Genomic DNA, 15,400 nt, shown 5'->3' on the forward strand with positions numbered 1-15,400 from the left:
GAAGACGCTGCTGTCTAGGTGGTAACTTCCATGGACGGCCTGGACGTCTCTGTGAGATGGTTGCAGTTCCATCTTTTTTAAATTTTTGTATCACTTTTGCTATAGTATTCTGACTGATAAGTAAAGCTTTGCTGATCTTCTTGTAGCCTTCACCTTTGCGGTGTAAACAAATTATTTTCTTTCTCAGGTCTCTCGACATTTCTCTTCCATGTGGTGCCATTGCTAACAACATGAAATGGGAAGGGAAGTAACACCCTTTTATAGTCAACAGTCTGCTGGACACCTGTGTAATGAATAATTAGACACACCTGTGGTTGATTATTGTTAAATTAGACTTTCAGTGGGGTGTATTCATTTTTGCATCACCCTAATTTGAGTAAAACTAAAAATTTTGTTCTCTAAGTTATATTATTAACCTTATTTTCATGTTATAAGTTAAACAGATGTTAAATAAAACTTAGTCTTATCAACATTTGGAAATTGTTTTTGTGTTCATTGAGATATTGTTTAAAATGTTACTTTTCGAAGGGGGTGTACTCATTTACGCTGAGCACAGTGCTCTGGAACAGGCAATGATACAGATATTAACGCTCGTAATATAGCACAAGACAAACCGAAAGTATACACAGGTACATGCAGCTGCCCAGCTGCACAGTCATTGTAGTATATAATTATATGACAAGACAATACATTGCTCAAATTCCTGTCACATAGGCTACATGTAGAGTACAAAACATTCTATGCTGTGGTATAAACCACACACACACTTCCTTTCAGGCTATTTTTTCACTTATTGTTTCCTACGTATTAATTTTCTGAAATAAAATAACAATAACATACACAATAACATTCTTCTTTTAATAACATTATTATTAGTAGTAGTAGTATTACAATTGAATAACAATAACACTTATTATTATTATTATTATTATTATTATTATTATTATTATTATATTTATTACTTTGATGGTTTTATGTATTTATTATTGTACAGACATTAACAAACCTGTTAATGTGTTTTAAAAGAATCAAGAAAATTTCCACACTTTTCCACGATAGGGTGTGTCAACAGCTGGGTGACGTCACCGCATCACTACATTCGGACAGCTCATTCAGAAAGAGGAACCCCACGCCGCCTCCCGCACTCTCACCGCTCGATCGAGTCGAGCAACCTGGGAGAAAAAATAGTCATGAAATACTATGGCACGGGAACGTATGCACTCCGACAGAAACATCTTCAGAACAGGGAAACATTTGCATTTATATTTTCACACTCCACGAGCAGAAGCGTTGTGGGCGGGATTATTTTTGTCGTTGAAACCTACGTGAAAGAGGAGTTGGACGTTGAATGAAGATTATGTACAGAATGCCCAGCTTCATTACAAAACTTTGATGCTCATTTTCCTGCGAAGATTAATGAACTTCCCCCGAAATCAACTGGAATCGAAGGTGAGACCACTGAGTGAGTGCGTCGGACCAGTGAGAGTTTCCCGGCTTGTGGAAAACCCAAGTTGCTGCTTCTGAATACCATGAGAAAAAATTGAAAAGTGATCGCATGAATTAAATACAATTATTTGGCCTGTGGTAACAAAAAATATGCCTGTGCTATTTACGGACACAGACAATGACACTTGCCACCATATGAAAGTTATCGACTCATCGAGTCCGATCATCAGCTCACTGATGTTTTCAGCCGGAGTAATCGGAAATGTAATCGCTTTGATCCTGTTGGAAATCCGTCGAAGAAAGGATCTGAGTCGGCAGCGCCCGTCTCTCTTCCACGTGTTTGTGACCGTGCTGGTCGTTACGGACCTTCTAGGAACTTGTCTCATTAGCCCTGTAGTGATGGCATCTTATGCGACAAACATGACGATGATAACTATGGGTAATAGTTCTTCCGTGTGTGCGTATTTTGGTGTAAGTATGACTTTTTTTAGTTTGGCAACTTTGTCCATACTTTTTGCCATGGCGACGGAGCGATGCATTTCCATAGGATGCCCGTACTTTTACGGGCGGCACATCACCAAACGTTTAGGATATGCCTCGATCTTCTTCATTTACCTGATTTGCGTAGTCTTCTGTCTTTTGCCGTTCTTTGGTTTCGGGGAGTACGTACAATACTGCCCGGGGACTTGGTGTTTCATTGACATGAACCCACGCGCGACCAAGGACAAAGTGTATGCCAACGTTTATGCCACTGTGATGCTTGCGATCGTCACCTCCGTTGTGGCTTGCAACGCGTTTGTGGTTTACCATCTGGTCCTAATGTACCGGAGGCGCAAAATAAACCGAGGATCAACGCGGGGCAAAAAGGAGCGGAGACAAAACTCCCTGGCTGAAGAGGTCGAGCACCTCATTCTCCTGGTCTTCATGACTGTGGCGTTCGTGATTTGCTCCCTCCCACTAATGGTAAGTAAATATTTATTTTGTTTGTTTTATTTATTTATGTATTTATGTATTTAACTGTTGGTGCATTGGATGTGGTAAGCACTTTACAGCTGCAGGAGTGCAGAAGTTCCCGCACTCTTTTTTGGTATGCATTTTTAATTTCTCTCTGCTATTTGGGCTTATTGGGACCTGATAAGTATAAAAACTAAGCATCATCTTTTGAAATGATGTAGTTTTTGAGAAAAATGATGTCCACATATGTGGACTCTCGGTCTTAAGAATTAAGTATTATGGTTGTACAGCCCAAAATGTGGAGTCCACGCATGTGTACGCCAGGTCTTAGGAGGATAAGATACAAGGACATCTTTCCAAGGTCTGTGAATTGCTTCACCGTGTGAGCTGACTACCTAATGCAATCTTGCAGGAGCAGTTTTTGTAATCGCAATCATTGAAAAAATATGCCTTTTCACTGGGAGTTCTCCGTCACTGTTATCTGTCTGGGAAAGCATGCACTATCCCAAAAGACCGAACATAAATACTGTTACAATTAAAATACAACTGTGTCAGTTAATTTCCATTTGACCTCCCTCACCGTATCATCACTACTTCAATTGATGTGACAGTTCAGTTTCAAAGAGTGCATTGCATTTTTAGCCATTATTTGACATTATTATATTAGGAAGTTGAAATTACAATCAGACTCTACATTGGAGTGTCTTTGCTCCAAAAACCTGCTGTCAGACCACCTGGGACTTTGGATTCGCAAAAAAAGCCCCCACAAAAACAAACAACTTGCAGAAGGGGAAATTGATCGTATATTTGGAGTTTACAAGGAACACTCCAAAAAAATGTTTATCATCGCCACGACAGGGTAATGAAGTGATATGCCTGCAGCACAACACATTTCTGAGCTAAAAACAACTTCTGAGGGAACAGGAGCAACATTGCAAATATTTTCCACACAGCATACATTCAAGCCATTAATTTGTGAATGCAGATGCACCTTGTGTATTCTGCAAGAATAACCATACACACAGACAATAACATAATGTGTGTACATAAATTACTGTCATGTTTACTGCTATCCAGATTAGAAAATATTGACTAGTGTAAATTAAATAGAATGAACCGCATTAAATGTCAAGATAGAGATTGTGCAAGCCCGCAGTGCCAGTCGCTGACATAAACACTCTGTGTCGTTGTTCACAGCCACATCCATCACTGGGACATGCAATTCACACATCCATCCATCCATCCATTTTCTGAACCAGTTATCCCTTGTCAGGGTTGTGTGTGTGTGTGTGTGTGTGTGTGTGTGTGTGTGTGTGTGTGTGGTGGTAGTCCAGCAGGCAGCAGGTGAGAGGCAAGAGTACACACTGGCCAGCTCGTTGATCCATTGCAGGGCACACACACTATTCGCTCACACACTCATACCAACTGGCAATTCAGAGTCTCCAATCAGCCTGTATGTCTTTGGACTGTGGCGGGGGGGGGGGGGGGGGGGGGGGGGGGGGAACCAGAGTAACAGACAGGCAGAGACCCACGCAGACACAGGGAGAAGAAGACCCTTGGTCAGCATTCGAACCATCCTGCCGCCCCCGCAAAATTCAAGTTTTTTTTTTTTTGGAGCAACCCTGTAAATCTCACTGTAAATTATTAGTGATTGAATTATGGATTACTGAATTAGCTGGATAAGTGCACTGAGTAAAAAAAACAGAACTCTCATAAAACTGGAACATGGACTGAAGTAAAAAGAGCTGTTCTGGGTGTTACTCAGCGCAGTTATAGTAAATGGCTGGCATTTATATAGCGCCTTTATCTGCCGCACAATTGATGCTTCTCATTCACCCAGTCACACACTCACACACCAACAGCGATGGTTTTTAGGGGTTAGGTGTCTTGCTCAGGGACACTTTGACACAGCCCGGGTGGGGGATCGAACCGGCGACCCTCCGACTGCCAGACAACTGCTCTTACCGCCTGAGCCAATGTCGCCCCTCATTACTGAGTTACCCAGCTAACTCGGTAATCCTGCCTTGTGAAATACGCCCCAGGTCATTAGGGCATATTGACTTTGTCTTGTCAGCGTGTATGGGAAATCGGGCCACATACTGGATGTTCTGGTAGGGACGGCACCTTTCTTCCACCTGCCAGAGCCTGCTGTTCCGTATACACTCAGTGAGCACTTTATTAGGTATTTATTAAACTTATTTTTTTAGACTTCTACTGCTGTGACCTAGAGGTTTGACATATTGTGTTGTAACTGTTGTAATGCATGGTTATTTGTGTTTTTGTCATCTTCCTGTCAGCTTTGGCCAGTCTGGCCCTTCTCCTCTGACCTCTCATTAACAATGCGTTTTTTGCCATCAGAACTGCAGCTCACTGGATGTTTTTTCTTTTTCGCACCATTCTCTGGAGACTGTTATGCGGGAAAATCGTAGGATATCAGCACTTTCTGAGATACTTAAACCACCCTGTCTGGCACCAATGGTCATTCCACAGTCAAAGTCACTTAGATCACATCTCTTCCCCATTCTGACATTTGGCCTGCAAAACAGCTGAACCTCTTGACCACGTCTACATTATTTTATGCATTTAGCTTCTGCCACATGATTGGCTGATGAAATATTTGCTTTGACAAGCTGGTGTACAGGTCTACCTAATAAAGTGCTCACTGAGTTTATGTGCCCTGAAACTCCCAGAAAGGCAACATGAAATCCAACACCTCTCACTTTTCACCTTTGCCTTCAGTCCGAATATAGAAAGAGAGGCCATGCCACTTAGGGAAACGTATTGCTGTCAGAATAGAGGAAATAGTAAACATTTTCGACACGGCAGGTCAAAAATGAGTAGGCTCTCATGACAATTATGGGAAACACAAGGCAAAATGTTGTCATTTTACGGTGTTACTCAAGGAGGAAGGAAGCTGATAGCACAATGTGACTGTGCCTATATTGCCTACTGAGTCTGTGCCCTGTGTCTCATTGTGTCCCTGGGGAGAAACCTGAATGCCAGCTATAGAGAATGGCAGTGCTTGTGTAATATAAGAAAAACACCTTCACTGCTGCCCCATGATAGAGATGCCATAATATATACTGACAAATCATAAAAGCTCCAGAGTCGACATTTCGCAAGGTGAAGGTAACATTTCCGCAAACTGCCTTCACCAGTGAAATGTCGGTCTGCAGCTGACAGCACACTTATAAACCTCACTCCGGATGAAATGTCAACGCAGATGTGCAAGTTAATTTGAGAAATTTACAATCTGAGCCTGTATTGGAAAATAAATGTCATAGCAGACCCTGAACTCACGGCTGCAAATCCGAAAAGGAATATACAATTTATTAGGTATTTATTAGACTTATTTTTAGACTTATTGGTCTTCTGCTGCTGTAGCCCATCCATTTTAAGGTTCGACATGTTGTGTGTTCAGAGATGCTCTTCTGCATACCACTGTTATTTGAGTTACTGCCGCCTTCCTGTCCGCTTGAACCAGTTTTGGCATTCTCCTCTGACCTCTCAAGGTGTTTTCGCCCACAGAACTGCCACTCACTGTTTTTCGCACCATTCTAGGTGAAAATATTTGGAGAGCAGTTTCTCAGTTCAAACCACGCTCTCTGTTCCCAACAATCATTCCACGGTCAAAGTAATTTATATTACATTTCTTCTCCATTCTGATTTTTGCCCTGAACAACAACTGAACCTCTTGACCATATCTGCATGCTGTTATGCATTGAGTTACTGTCACATGATTGGCTGATTCGATATTTGTATTACCAAGCTGGTGTACTGGTCTATCTAATAAAGTGGCCACTGAGTGTATATTTTGACAAGTGTTTTGTGTTCTTGTTTTAACATTTACGTTAAAAAACCGTGGTCAGTTCTATCAAAATATCCACAAATGTATATTCTTTTTTAGATCTGCTACTGTACATCAACAGCTAGTTAATACCCTTAGTGAAAATACAGGATCTGGTAGCCATTTCCTGTCTAATTACATTTGAGCTGAGTGCTCCTGTTTTTAATTAACGGTTGAAATTTGAGCCCAAATGCTTTTTATTTAAAACAATATGTATCGATGCAACGGTTCAGGTTAATTTACAATGGGATTTTATCTGCTCTTTTTTCCCCCCGGTATAAGATGGAGAGGGGAGTCCAGGGCTGATATTAATTAAGCTGCACAGTGTATGACCGCTGATCCGGGATCAGCTTTCCCTTGCCTCTATCCTAACATTACTTGTCGTGAGCAAAAACGCTAAACTGATCTCAGGTCAGCTCTCCTGCTAGTCTAAATGAGATTCTTGATAAATACGGGCCCGGCGGTTTAAAACCCCCCAGGGGGGACACTGTACACCGGAGAAAAGGCCAGTGAATGATTAACTATCTGACGGATGGAAAGAACGAGCGTAATGAAAGCGGCCAGTGGGAGGGAGATTCTCAGACTGCATGAATCGTCTTCATAGTTTCAAGCACTTACTCCATCAAATACCTCTGGGAGAGACACGAGTCACAATGCCTTACTGAAGGATTAACCCCCAGTTGCCCTCAGCGAGCTGGTTGGTGCCTTGCATGGCCCGTTGGTGTGTGTGTGTGTGTGTGTGTGTGTGTGTGTGTGTGTGTGAATGGATGATAATTGTAATGAATTGTAAAGCACTTGGGATATTGCCCTCTAAGACATTATCAGGATGAATTTGGTTTTTAAAAAAAAGGACACTCAAAACAATACTAAACATGGATGCGCGTTAATATTGCAGCCATGTCGCAATATTAACATGATAACAGCTTTAACAAACTTGTCGGTATTAGCTGATAAGCTAAGAATACAGCTGATATGATGATGTCAGCAGCATATGCCAGACAGGGGATGCCCTTGATATGCTGCTGATGCTGTTGATGTTAAAATTAAGTCATTTTTACCAGCCAAAGTCACAAGCAAAGCTATACAGAGACTTAGTAGCTATAGACTCATGCCCCTCAATGATAAAGCAGGCTCAGATTTTGTTACATAGATATTTAGCTACATTTCTCAGTCTTAAATTGACATCTGTACTCATCATCTCGTTGGCATCAATATCTGTATTGACCCATATGGTTATTGATATAACAGAATTGTCAATCAGAATCCCCTGTGTCCGTGTCAGAGTACTCGGTATAAAGTGGAAAGACTGCCATATGGTGCGGGCGCGTGTCTCACACAGACGACACCTCTGTGGCCGTATTCGGTCTCCTGTGGGGTAAATATCACCGGGTCCCTTGTACCCACAAGCCACGCCGGTCTGCTGATGAAACCCGATCTTTCAACAAGCACCTTCTCTTTCTTTTTTCTGCCTCCAGATAATGATTATAAGATAAATAATTAAAACAGCACTCAGTGTGATTAAATATTCAGTGTGTGTGTGGGTGTGTGGGTATGTGTGTGTTTGTGTGAGATGTCATCTACTTTTCAGAACAAATAATCATCCGTTAAGTGACACTAAGACTGTATTTTAGGCCACCCAAAAAACTGCATGCCCAGTTCTCTCACTACTATGTACAGGGGCCTGCAACCCCGGTCCTGGGGAGCCAACCCAAGTAACCAGGTGATGTGAGTTAATTGACAAATTAACTTAATTAACTGCACTAATTGGTCAATTAAGCAATTAAGTGCACAGTAACAACGGAAACCAGCAGAGCCTGTGATTCTCCAGGAGCCCAAATGCTTTTTATTTAAAATGATATGTATTGATGCAACGGTTCAGGTTAATTTACAGAGCAGGATTTTATCTGCTCTTTTCCCCCCCGGTATAAGATGGAAAAGGGCTGGAGAGGGGAGTCCAGGGCTGATATTAATTAAGCTGCACAGTACATCCCAAAAAAGACGAGAGCAAAATAACTACAGCTGCTTTGGTATTCAGAGGCAGCAGTCATACCAGGGTGTGTTTGGGGTGTGCTACTTCTGGGTCCAGTTCCACTCAGCTTCCCCGTGCCCACTGTATATGCAGCATACGTTCACTCGGACCGCAATCTCCAGAGTGGGAGGGCGTCAGCAGATATGCACGCGATGGCGCGAGCTGCACCTGTTCACACTGCGGCCCACAAGCCGAGCTCACACAGACACGAGGAAGACACTTCACATGCAGCTGTGGCAAGCCGACCGCCACCAGCACCCGTCTGTCCAGCGAGGGTCCCTGGAGAGTGGACGAGACGCCGATTCCACCCGCTATAGCCCTGGGCAAGGCTAACTCCAATTATGCGTAGTCAAGCGTCCACAGTTGGCACTGGCACGGTTGGGATTTGATCCCGTACAACGGAAACCACTCGTGCACTTGAGCAGTGTCTAAATGGGATGACGTTAGCTCCGGAGATAAGGCCAGTTGTCTGGCAGTGTGTCGAAGTGTCCCTGAGCCAATCGCCTTGTGAGTGTGTGTGAATGAATGGGTTGAATGAGAAGCATCAATTGCACAGCACTTTGGATAAAGCCGCTATATAAATGCCAACCATTTACTGTTCAAACAGGATGAGCTACACAGCGACCCAATTCCATTCAAAATTTAACATGCTGTCAGAACACTTCTGAGGGGTTTTTAAACAGATATTTTAGGCAAACTTTTGGCAATGCCTCAAACACTGAGGTACAGAGAGAAAAACATGTGATCCACTATAGTGTGTGTGTACGGTATCCATTTCCATTGATCAGGGAATCACTTTCCACCGCAAGTGAGGGAAAGATACACATACCAGCCAATCAGGGACAGGTATGACGCATTGGCTCTGATTGGATAAAAGCACTGGGGGGAAATTGTGTTGTGGTTTAACCAGAACTCTCCAGCATGTTATATGGAAGCAAAATCAGGTAGCTTTCCACAATGTCCAAGCTTTCACTGTACATTAAATATAACTAAATTTACCAGGACTCTACAGGTAGTTTGCTAGCTGCCCAGTAATTAACTTAACTATCTAAAATTAATTATGGATGGACTGCATTTACAAAGCAACTTTTATTGAATGTTCCTTCACTGGGCTGAATATAATGCATAGCAAAGGTACGTGGTAAATATATGCATCAATAATGTAGGTCTGTGGTTTAAAGCATTAGTTGCATAATTAAGGTAAGATCATAAATATGTGATCAGAATCTACTCAACTGGACACTCTAATGCTGATAACAATCACGAACGGTCAGCTAAAGCAATGTGGAGTTCTACAACACTGACTTAGAGCTTTGATAAAAACATTCCAAAAAAAACCTACTCTTCAATGGAATCTCAAAAGCAAGCCTTGTGTAGGACCAAGAGGAATATAAACTGCATATGCTGTATAGATCTTTATGGTATGATATGAAATACAGCACTTTGAAGATTTCAGAATATACACTCAGTTGCCACTTTATTAGGTACACCTGTACACCAGCTTGTTAATGCAAGTATTTAATCAGCCAATCATGTGGCAGCAATTAAATGCATGAAAGCATGCAGACGTAGTCAACAGGTGCATCTGTTTTTTTCAGACCAAATGTCAGAATAGGGAAGAAATGTGATCTTTGACCTTGGAATGATTGTTGGTGCCAGACAGGGTGGTATGACTATCTCAGAAATTGTTGATCTCCTGGGATTTTCACGCATAACAGTCTCTAGACTGAAGAGAATGGTGTGAAAAACAAAAAACATCCAGTGAGCAGCAGTTCAGTTGGCAAAAACACATTATTAATGAGAGAGAAGGGCCAGACTGGTCAAAGCTGACAGGAAGGTGACAGTAATGCAAATAACCACATATTATACAACAGTGGTATGCATCTCTGAACACACAACGTATCAAACCTCTAAGTGGATAGGCTACAGCAGCAGAAGACCAATAATAAATAAAAATAAAAAAATAAAAAAATACCAAATAAAGTGCTCCCTGAGTGTAGATGTGCCCTGATAATGGTCAACAGATGGAGGGAGTGATTTATGTTGTAATCCCTTGAGTATTGGAGAGTCAGGCGTCTACCACACGTCTGTTTATAAACTAGAGACACAATAGTTTCACCACTTTGCGTTTTTCAGCAGTGAACTCTTCACTCTCAGACATAAAGTGACAGTGGAGGTACATTTTTGTTCTTCAAAGATCAAATTTCCCAAATGTACCCTGAAAGTATAGTCATGGTTTCTTTGGGTATGTTTTCCAAACAAGAAACATACAAATTAGTTCTATATTGCTGGGTACAATTTTATGCACCGATAGGGGACTGCCGAAGCAACAAGCATTTGTACCTTTTTCGGCACTTTTCATACCTTTATTTCTGAGAGTGTTGTTACTGTCTGCTGCTGTAGCTGAACTTGCATTCCAACGGAACTGTTACAGCTTCATTTTGTTGAGAGCAGTTAAGACTGAGCCTTTTTCCCCAAGAGGCCAGTGGCTAAGTGGTGGTCAGGGCCAAAATGGTCTAAAGTCATTGCGAGCACCAGTACACCACAAACCTTTCTGTAAACACTGTAGTTTAATACATAGACACTGTGGTTTAATGTATAGGAACGGTAAACACTGTAGTTTAATGCATAGGCACTGTGGTTTAATGTGTAGGCACTGTAGTTTAATATAATCTTAGCTTGTGAACAGAGAGCTCCAGTCTCAACTTTGTCAAACAGGACATTGTGTTATTTTGGTTGTTTTTGGAATTCAGGCACGATAGTTCAGTGCACTCTCACTTCAAAATCGGTTAGTCGTCTTGGGAAACATAAAAAATATGGAATATGGAAAAAATAGAAAACTAGGGGCGTGTGTACTAGTAGAATGAGTGTCTGTGCATGCGCCACTTTTGTATAATCACCAATGTTACAATGTTTTCCTCCATGACCACAGTCTCAGTTCTAACGACGAGCTTTTCATCTTTTGAGTGAGTGAGCAAGTGTTTGATGTTGTGGCTGATGGCCGATGTTGTTCTTTCGTCGTTATACAGGTCCGTGTGTACATCAACACGTCTGGAGAGAGGAAAGAGAGACACAAAATTGACCTCATCGCCCTGCGCTTCCTCTCCATCAACTCCATCATCGACCCCTGGGTCTTCATCATCCTCAGCCCGTCTGTCCTGCGCTTCCTCTGGGGGGCTCTGTGCAAGCGCTCAGCCCTGCCCTACCGGGGGGACATGTTCAGCTCCTCCGTGGTCAAGGAGTCGAACACCCTGAACGACCTCTCCCTCCACAAGGCCGCCACCGAGGTCACCAAGCTCCAGAGCCAGGGCGAGACGGTGTGAGCTGACTAGCTCGCTCCCCTGCAACCCCAGAAACTGGCCCAGAGAAGAGGTCCCTTAGGAGGCAGAGCATTGAGCCGGTGATTTAGGCCTGTGTCAGGCTCTGTCGAGCTATTGTAGTGAGGAATCGAACGGGCAGTTTCCTACATGTTCCACTAAGTGTAGACTGGCAGGGAAATTGGCTTATTTACAAAGTGACTAGCTCATTTAGGATTGCTCAAGGCCGTATTTGACTTGGACACAAACCACAGGGCATACACCGTCAGGTAGAAATGAGATGAGATGTTGTACTTGGGCCCATAGAAGAAGATATTTCAGTTACAGGAATTCATAAATGGGGAAACCATACTGGGAGTCATATTTTAAATGTAGATTTTACTTGAAGTACGTATTTGAAGAGTACGTACGTTGTTTTATGTTCACTTCCCTGCTAAAAAAAAAATCAAGCTCAAGCCAGGTTCGGTAGCTGGTCGACCAGCTCACGCTACGCTTTGAAGCAGCTGGTTGCTGGTAATTTCAGCCTGGTCATAGCAGGATTTTCCACCAGGGCTGACTGCTGTCAGGCAGGGAGAAAGCGGGAGGGTTCTTTGAGCCTGCTGTGTTGGGACAGGCCTTTCCGCGTCGAGGAGCCTGAATGGAATTAAACCGATAGCGCACCTCCCGGCGCACAGACACACCTTGGCGCTCTCCCTCAGTATTTCGAACCCTTGCCCTGGGCCTTCTGCGGCTTAGCTGCTGGCACCCTGCCTGCCAGGGTCTGTCATCACTGCGGGAGTTTCCTTGGTACGGAAAAAAAAGACTTTCTGCCCCTTCATTGACCAGAAGTGGGTGACTTGTAAGATGACTATGTTGTGATGATGTAGATCTAGCCTGCACATGTCTTTGATTTCCATTTCCGCCAGTGAGACACATTCTTGGCAGATTTAGATTAAAAAAATAAAGAAATAAAATTTTAAAAAATCTTGGACATAAATGACAAGCACCTCTGTCTGTGCTTGCTGTAGGAGCAGACTGTGGATTAAACTGAATTGTAAAATACTGCTGAGGTTGATTTAATTGCTGTTGATTTGGTAAAAACAGTGCACTGAAAATATATGATGCTAGGACGAGTCAAAATTCTTCTGCCGAATTTGTGATGCTTTGTATGCTATGCTTTCTTGTATGGTATGCCATGTTAAATTATTTTATGATATAACAATGTAATGTGTAGTGTCTTTGCTCTGTAATTCAACCTGAATCAGGAATGAATGATATTAATAAGGAATGAATATATTCATAAATATGTAATATTAAGGTATTATAATCTGTGATGTAAACTGTTATGGCCGTTGTTAACTGTTACGGTAATAACTATGTACTGTAGTTCTCAAGTATTTATTTGCACTGAAAAATGTAAAAGCTGCGTGTGTGTGTGTGTGTTATCCATACCCTCCCATCTGTCAGACCATCTCTTGAGTTCCAGCTCAGTGATCACTGAAAGATATTGTATCCGCATTATGGATGCAGCTTTAAGCATAATACATTGCCGTTGCCTGGCTATCACTTAAATATAAATATAAATCTTCAGGTGGAACCTCGTTGTTGAGGACAGACAATGGCAGTTTAGAGAGAGCTATGGTGGGAACTGCAGGCACAGAGGGTCACAGTTAGCTTTGTCACTGTTATGATAAGGCGCCCCCCTCCAACATGAGGAGGAAGTTCAGTTAAGCGTGCTTACAAGTCAACAGGGAGTTTGGGAAGATGTCATGTTGTTTCTGGAAACTGGCTAAACATTCTGGATGTTGCTGAAGTTAAATTCTAGGTTCAGACACACACAGTATATGCCTGTAAGATTTCCTAACTTGTCCACAGCTGTGTCCATAAGAAAATTAAAAGAGTCATTTTTCGTAATAAAATTTAAGCTTGCCGTTTCGGTAAGTCTCGGTAGTGTTTACGAAATTCACCAGGAGAAAGTAAACTGGAAACTTGGCGTGCTGCTCTCAAAAGCTTTGTACCATATCTCCTGTCAATTTACTCAGCGGGGGCGAGACATTCCAACCCCATTCTCGTTATTCTGCCCCCATATTTTTCTGATTTCACAATCACTCTTCCAAACCCGCCAAAGCTGGATCTATTTCAAACAACCGCTTGGCTTCTCTTGACACTAAGGTCTGAGAATTTTATTTTATAGAGTGATGGAGGCTGACAGGATTCAACTGTCAAAATCCGGTGTGGGAGCATTATTTCTGAACTTAAACTCATTGCCAGGGGCAACGGCACATCATAGCGATGCTGCTCTGATTGGTCAAATTTTTCTGAGATCCATAATTGGCTCATTGTACCTGTGTGTCCCATGATTTGTACCCTAATTTTTGCCTGACGTGTGTGTATGCTGTGCTATATGTTAATGTAATGTCCAGGTCTGGATTGCATTCATCAATCTATATTATAATACAAGAGTATTGAAAACAATGCCATGGTATTATACACTCCTTTGATCATGTTGATTTTCTGTGAACAGTTTGCCAATGAATGATTTATGTCAAAAGGTTCAATGTAGCTTTTGTATGGAGCTGTATCCTCAATGCCACTTAAAATTGAATGACTATGAAATATACATATGATAAATACTGGTCTGTCTGTCTTGCTATTTCTCCCCTTTGTAGTGATTTTTCATGTTAATAATTTGACTTCAGAACAGCAGAAGGCTATCTGTGTGCAGTGAGAATGCTCTGTTTCTCCACAGTAATTGAATTTGGGAGAGCTTATCAGTGTTGGCTAACTGCATTAGCGTACAGTCAGAGGGGCTATTCGCACTATTAGGGGACGTGTTTGTCTATGACTGTGTCTATTGCATTGACCCAGCCCTTGTTCTTCAGTGCTTTCATGGGCAGGGCCAGGAAACAGCTGCACTGTATATGGGGAGATAGCAGGGGCACAAGAGCAGGGCAGGAACACGCACACACGCGCACGCATGCGCACACACACACAGAGAGCACAAACACATACACATAGACACACACAGACACACACACACAGAGAGCACAAACACATACACACAGACACACACACACAGACACACATGCACGCACACACAGACACACATGCACGCACAGAGGACACAAACACGTCTGCACACACACAGAGCACACACATGCATGCACACATAAACACAAACACACACACGCACACACACAGAGCACAAACACGTACACACACACAGACATAAACACACGCACGCACGCACACACACACACACACACACACACACACAGCACAAACGCAGACACACTCAGCAGACGGAGCCATAGATAAGCGACTGGGTGGTGTTTTAAGGCGCGAGATAACATAGGGTTTGACCTTTCACTGGGTCTCATTAGCATAGCCAGCGTAGTGCTCAGTCCTCTCCTCCTCCTACAGCAGATTTCAGGCCGTGTTGAATTGCGCCATGCTCCCAGCACCATTCTCCCACCGCTGACCTTTTCTGGGGGATTCTTGTGGTATGCTACCGTTTACGCAAATGATTGATTTCACACGATTATTCCGCCGAGTTTTGAAGAGCTTAATCTCGGCGAGATTCAATCTGCTGAACTGGGATTTCAGGTCAGGACCTGACTTGAACTTTTACTTCCCCCCAGAAAATCAATAGGGTAAAAATACATTCTCCCAGAGTCCACTAATGCACTCCTGCTCAGCTCAAGCCAACAAATTCATTTGAATCGAGAAATCTGATCCAAGGAATATTTACAACTTAGACGGCTCACAAATAACAACTGCTGAGACTGGGTTCTCTTGTCAAGAAGAGAAAAAAGCCCAACAATTTCA

General features: G+C 42.6%; 1 protein-coding gene across 1 annotated transcript; it reads left to right on the top strand.

Annotated features, from left to right (window-relative positions):
• Positions 1 to 1,088: 1,088 nt before the first annotated feature.
• LOC133142085 (prostaglandin E2 receptor EP2 subtype-like) lies at positions 1,089 to 14,205 on the top strand. Its single transcript, XM_061263457.1, has 2 exons — positions 1,089 to 2,409; positions 11,306 to 14,205. The coding sequence occupies exons 1-2, from the start codon at positions 1,597 to 1,599 to the stop codon at positions 11,597 to 11,599; spliced, it is 1,107 nt and encodes a 368-aa protein (XP_061119441.1). The 5' UTR covers positions 1,089 to 1,596; the 3' UTR covers positions 11,600 to 14,205.
• The last annotated feature ends 1,195 nt before the right edge of the window (positions 14,206 to 15,400 follow it).

The sequence above is a fragment of the Conger conger genome, chromosome 1, assembly GCF_963514075.1.
Source record: "Conger conger chromosome 1, fConCon1.1, whole genome shotgun sequence".
Lineage (NCBI taxonomy): Eukaryota > Metazoa > Chordata > Actinopteri > Anguilliformes > Congridae > Conger > Conger conger.

Excerpts from the sequence above, each read along its gene's own strand:
- LOC133142085 (XM_061263457.1), top strand. The coding sequence starts at position 1,597 with ATGCCTGTGCTATTTACGGACACAGACAATGACACTTGCCACCATATG. Across the intron at positions 2,410-11,305 it reads TTTGCTCCCTCCCACTAATG|GTCCGTGTGTACATCAACAC; the intron begins GTAAGTAAATAT and ends GTCGTTATACAG.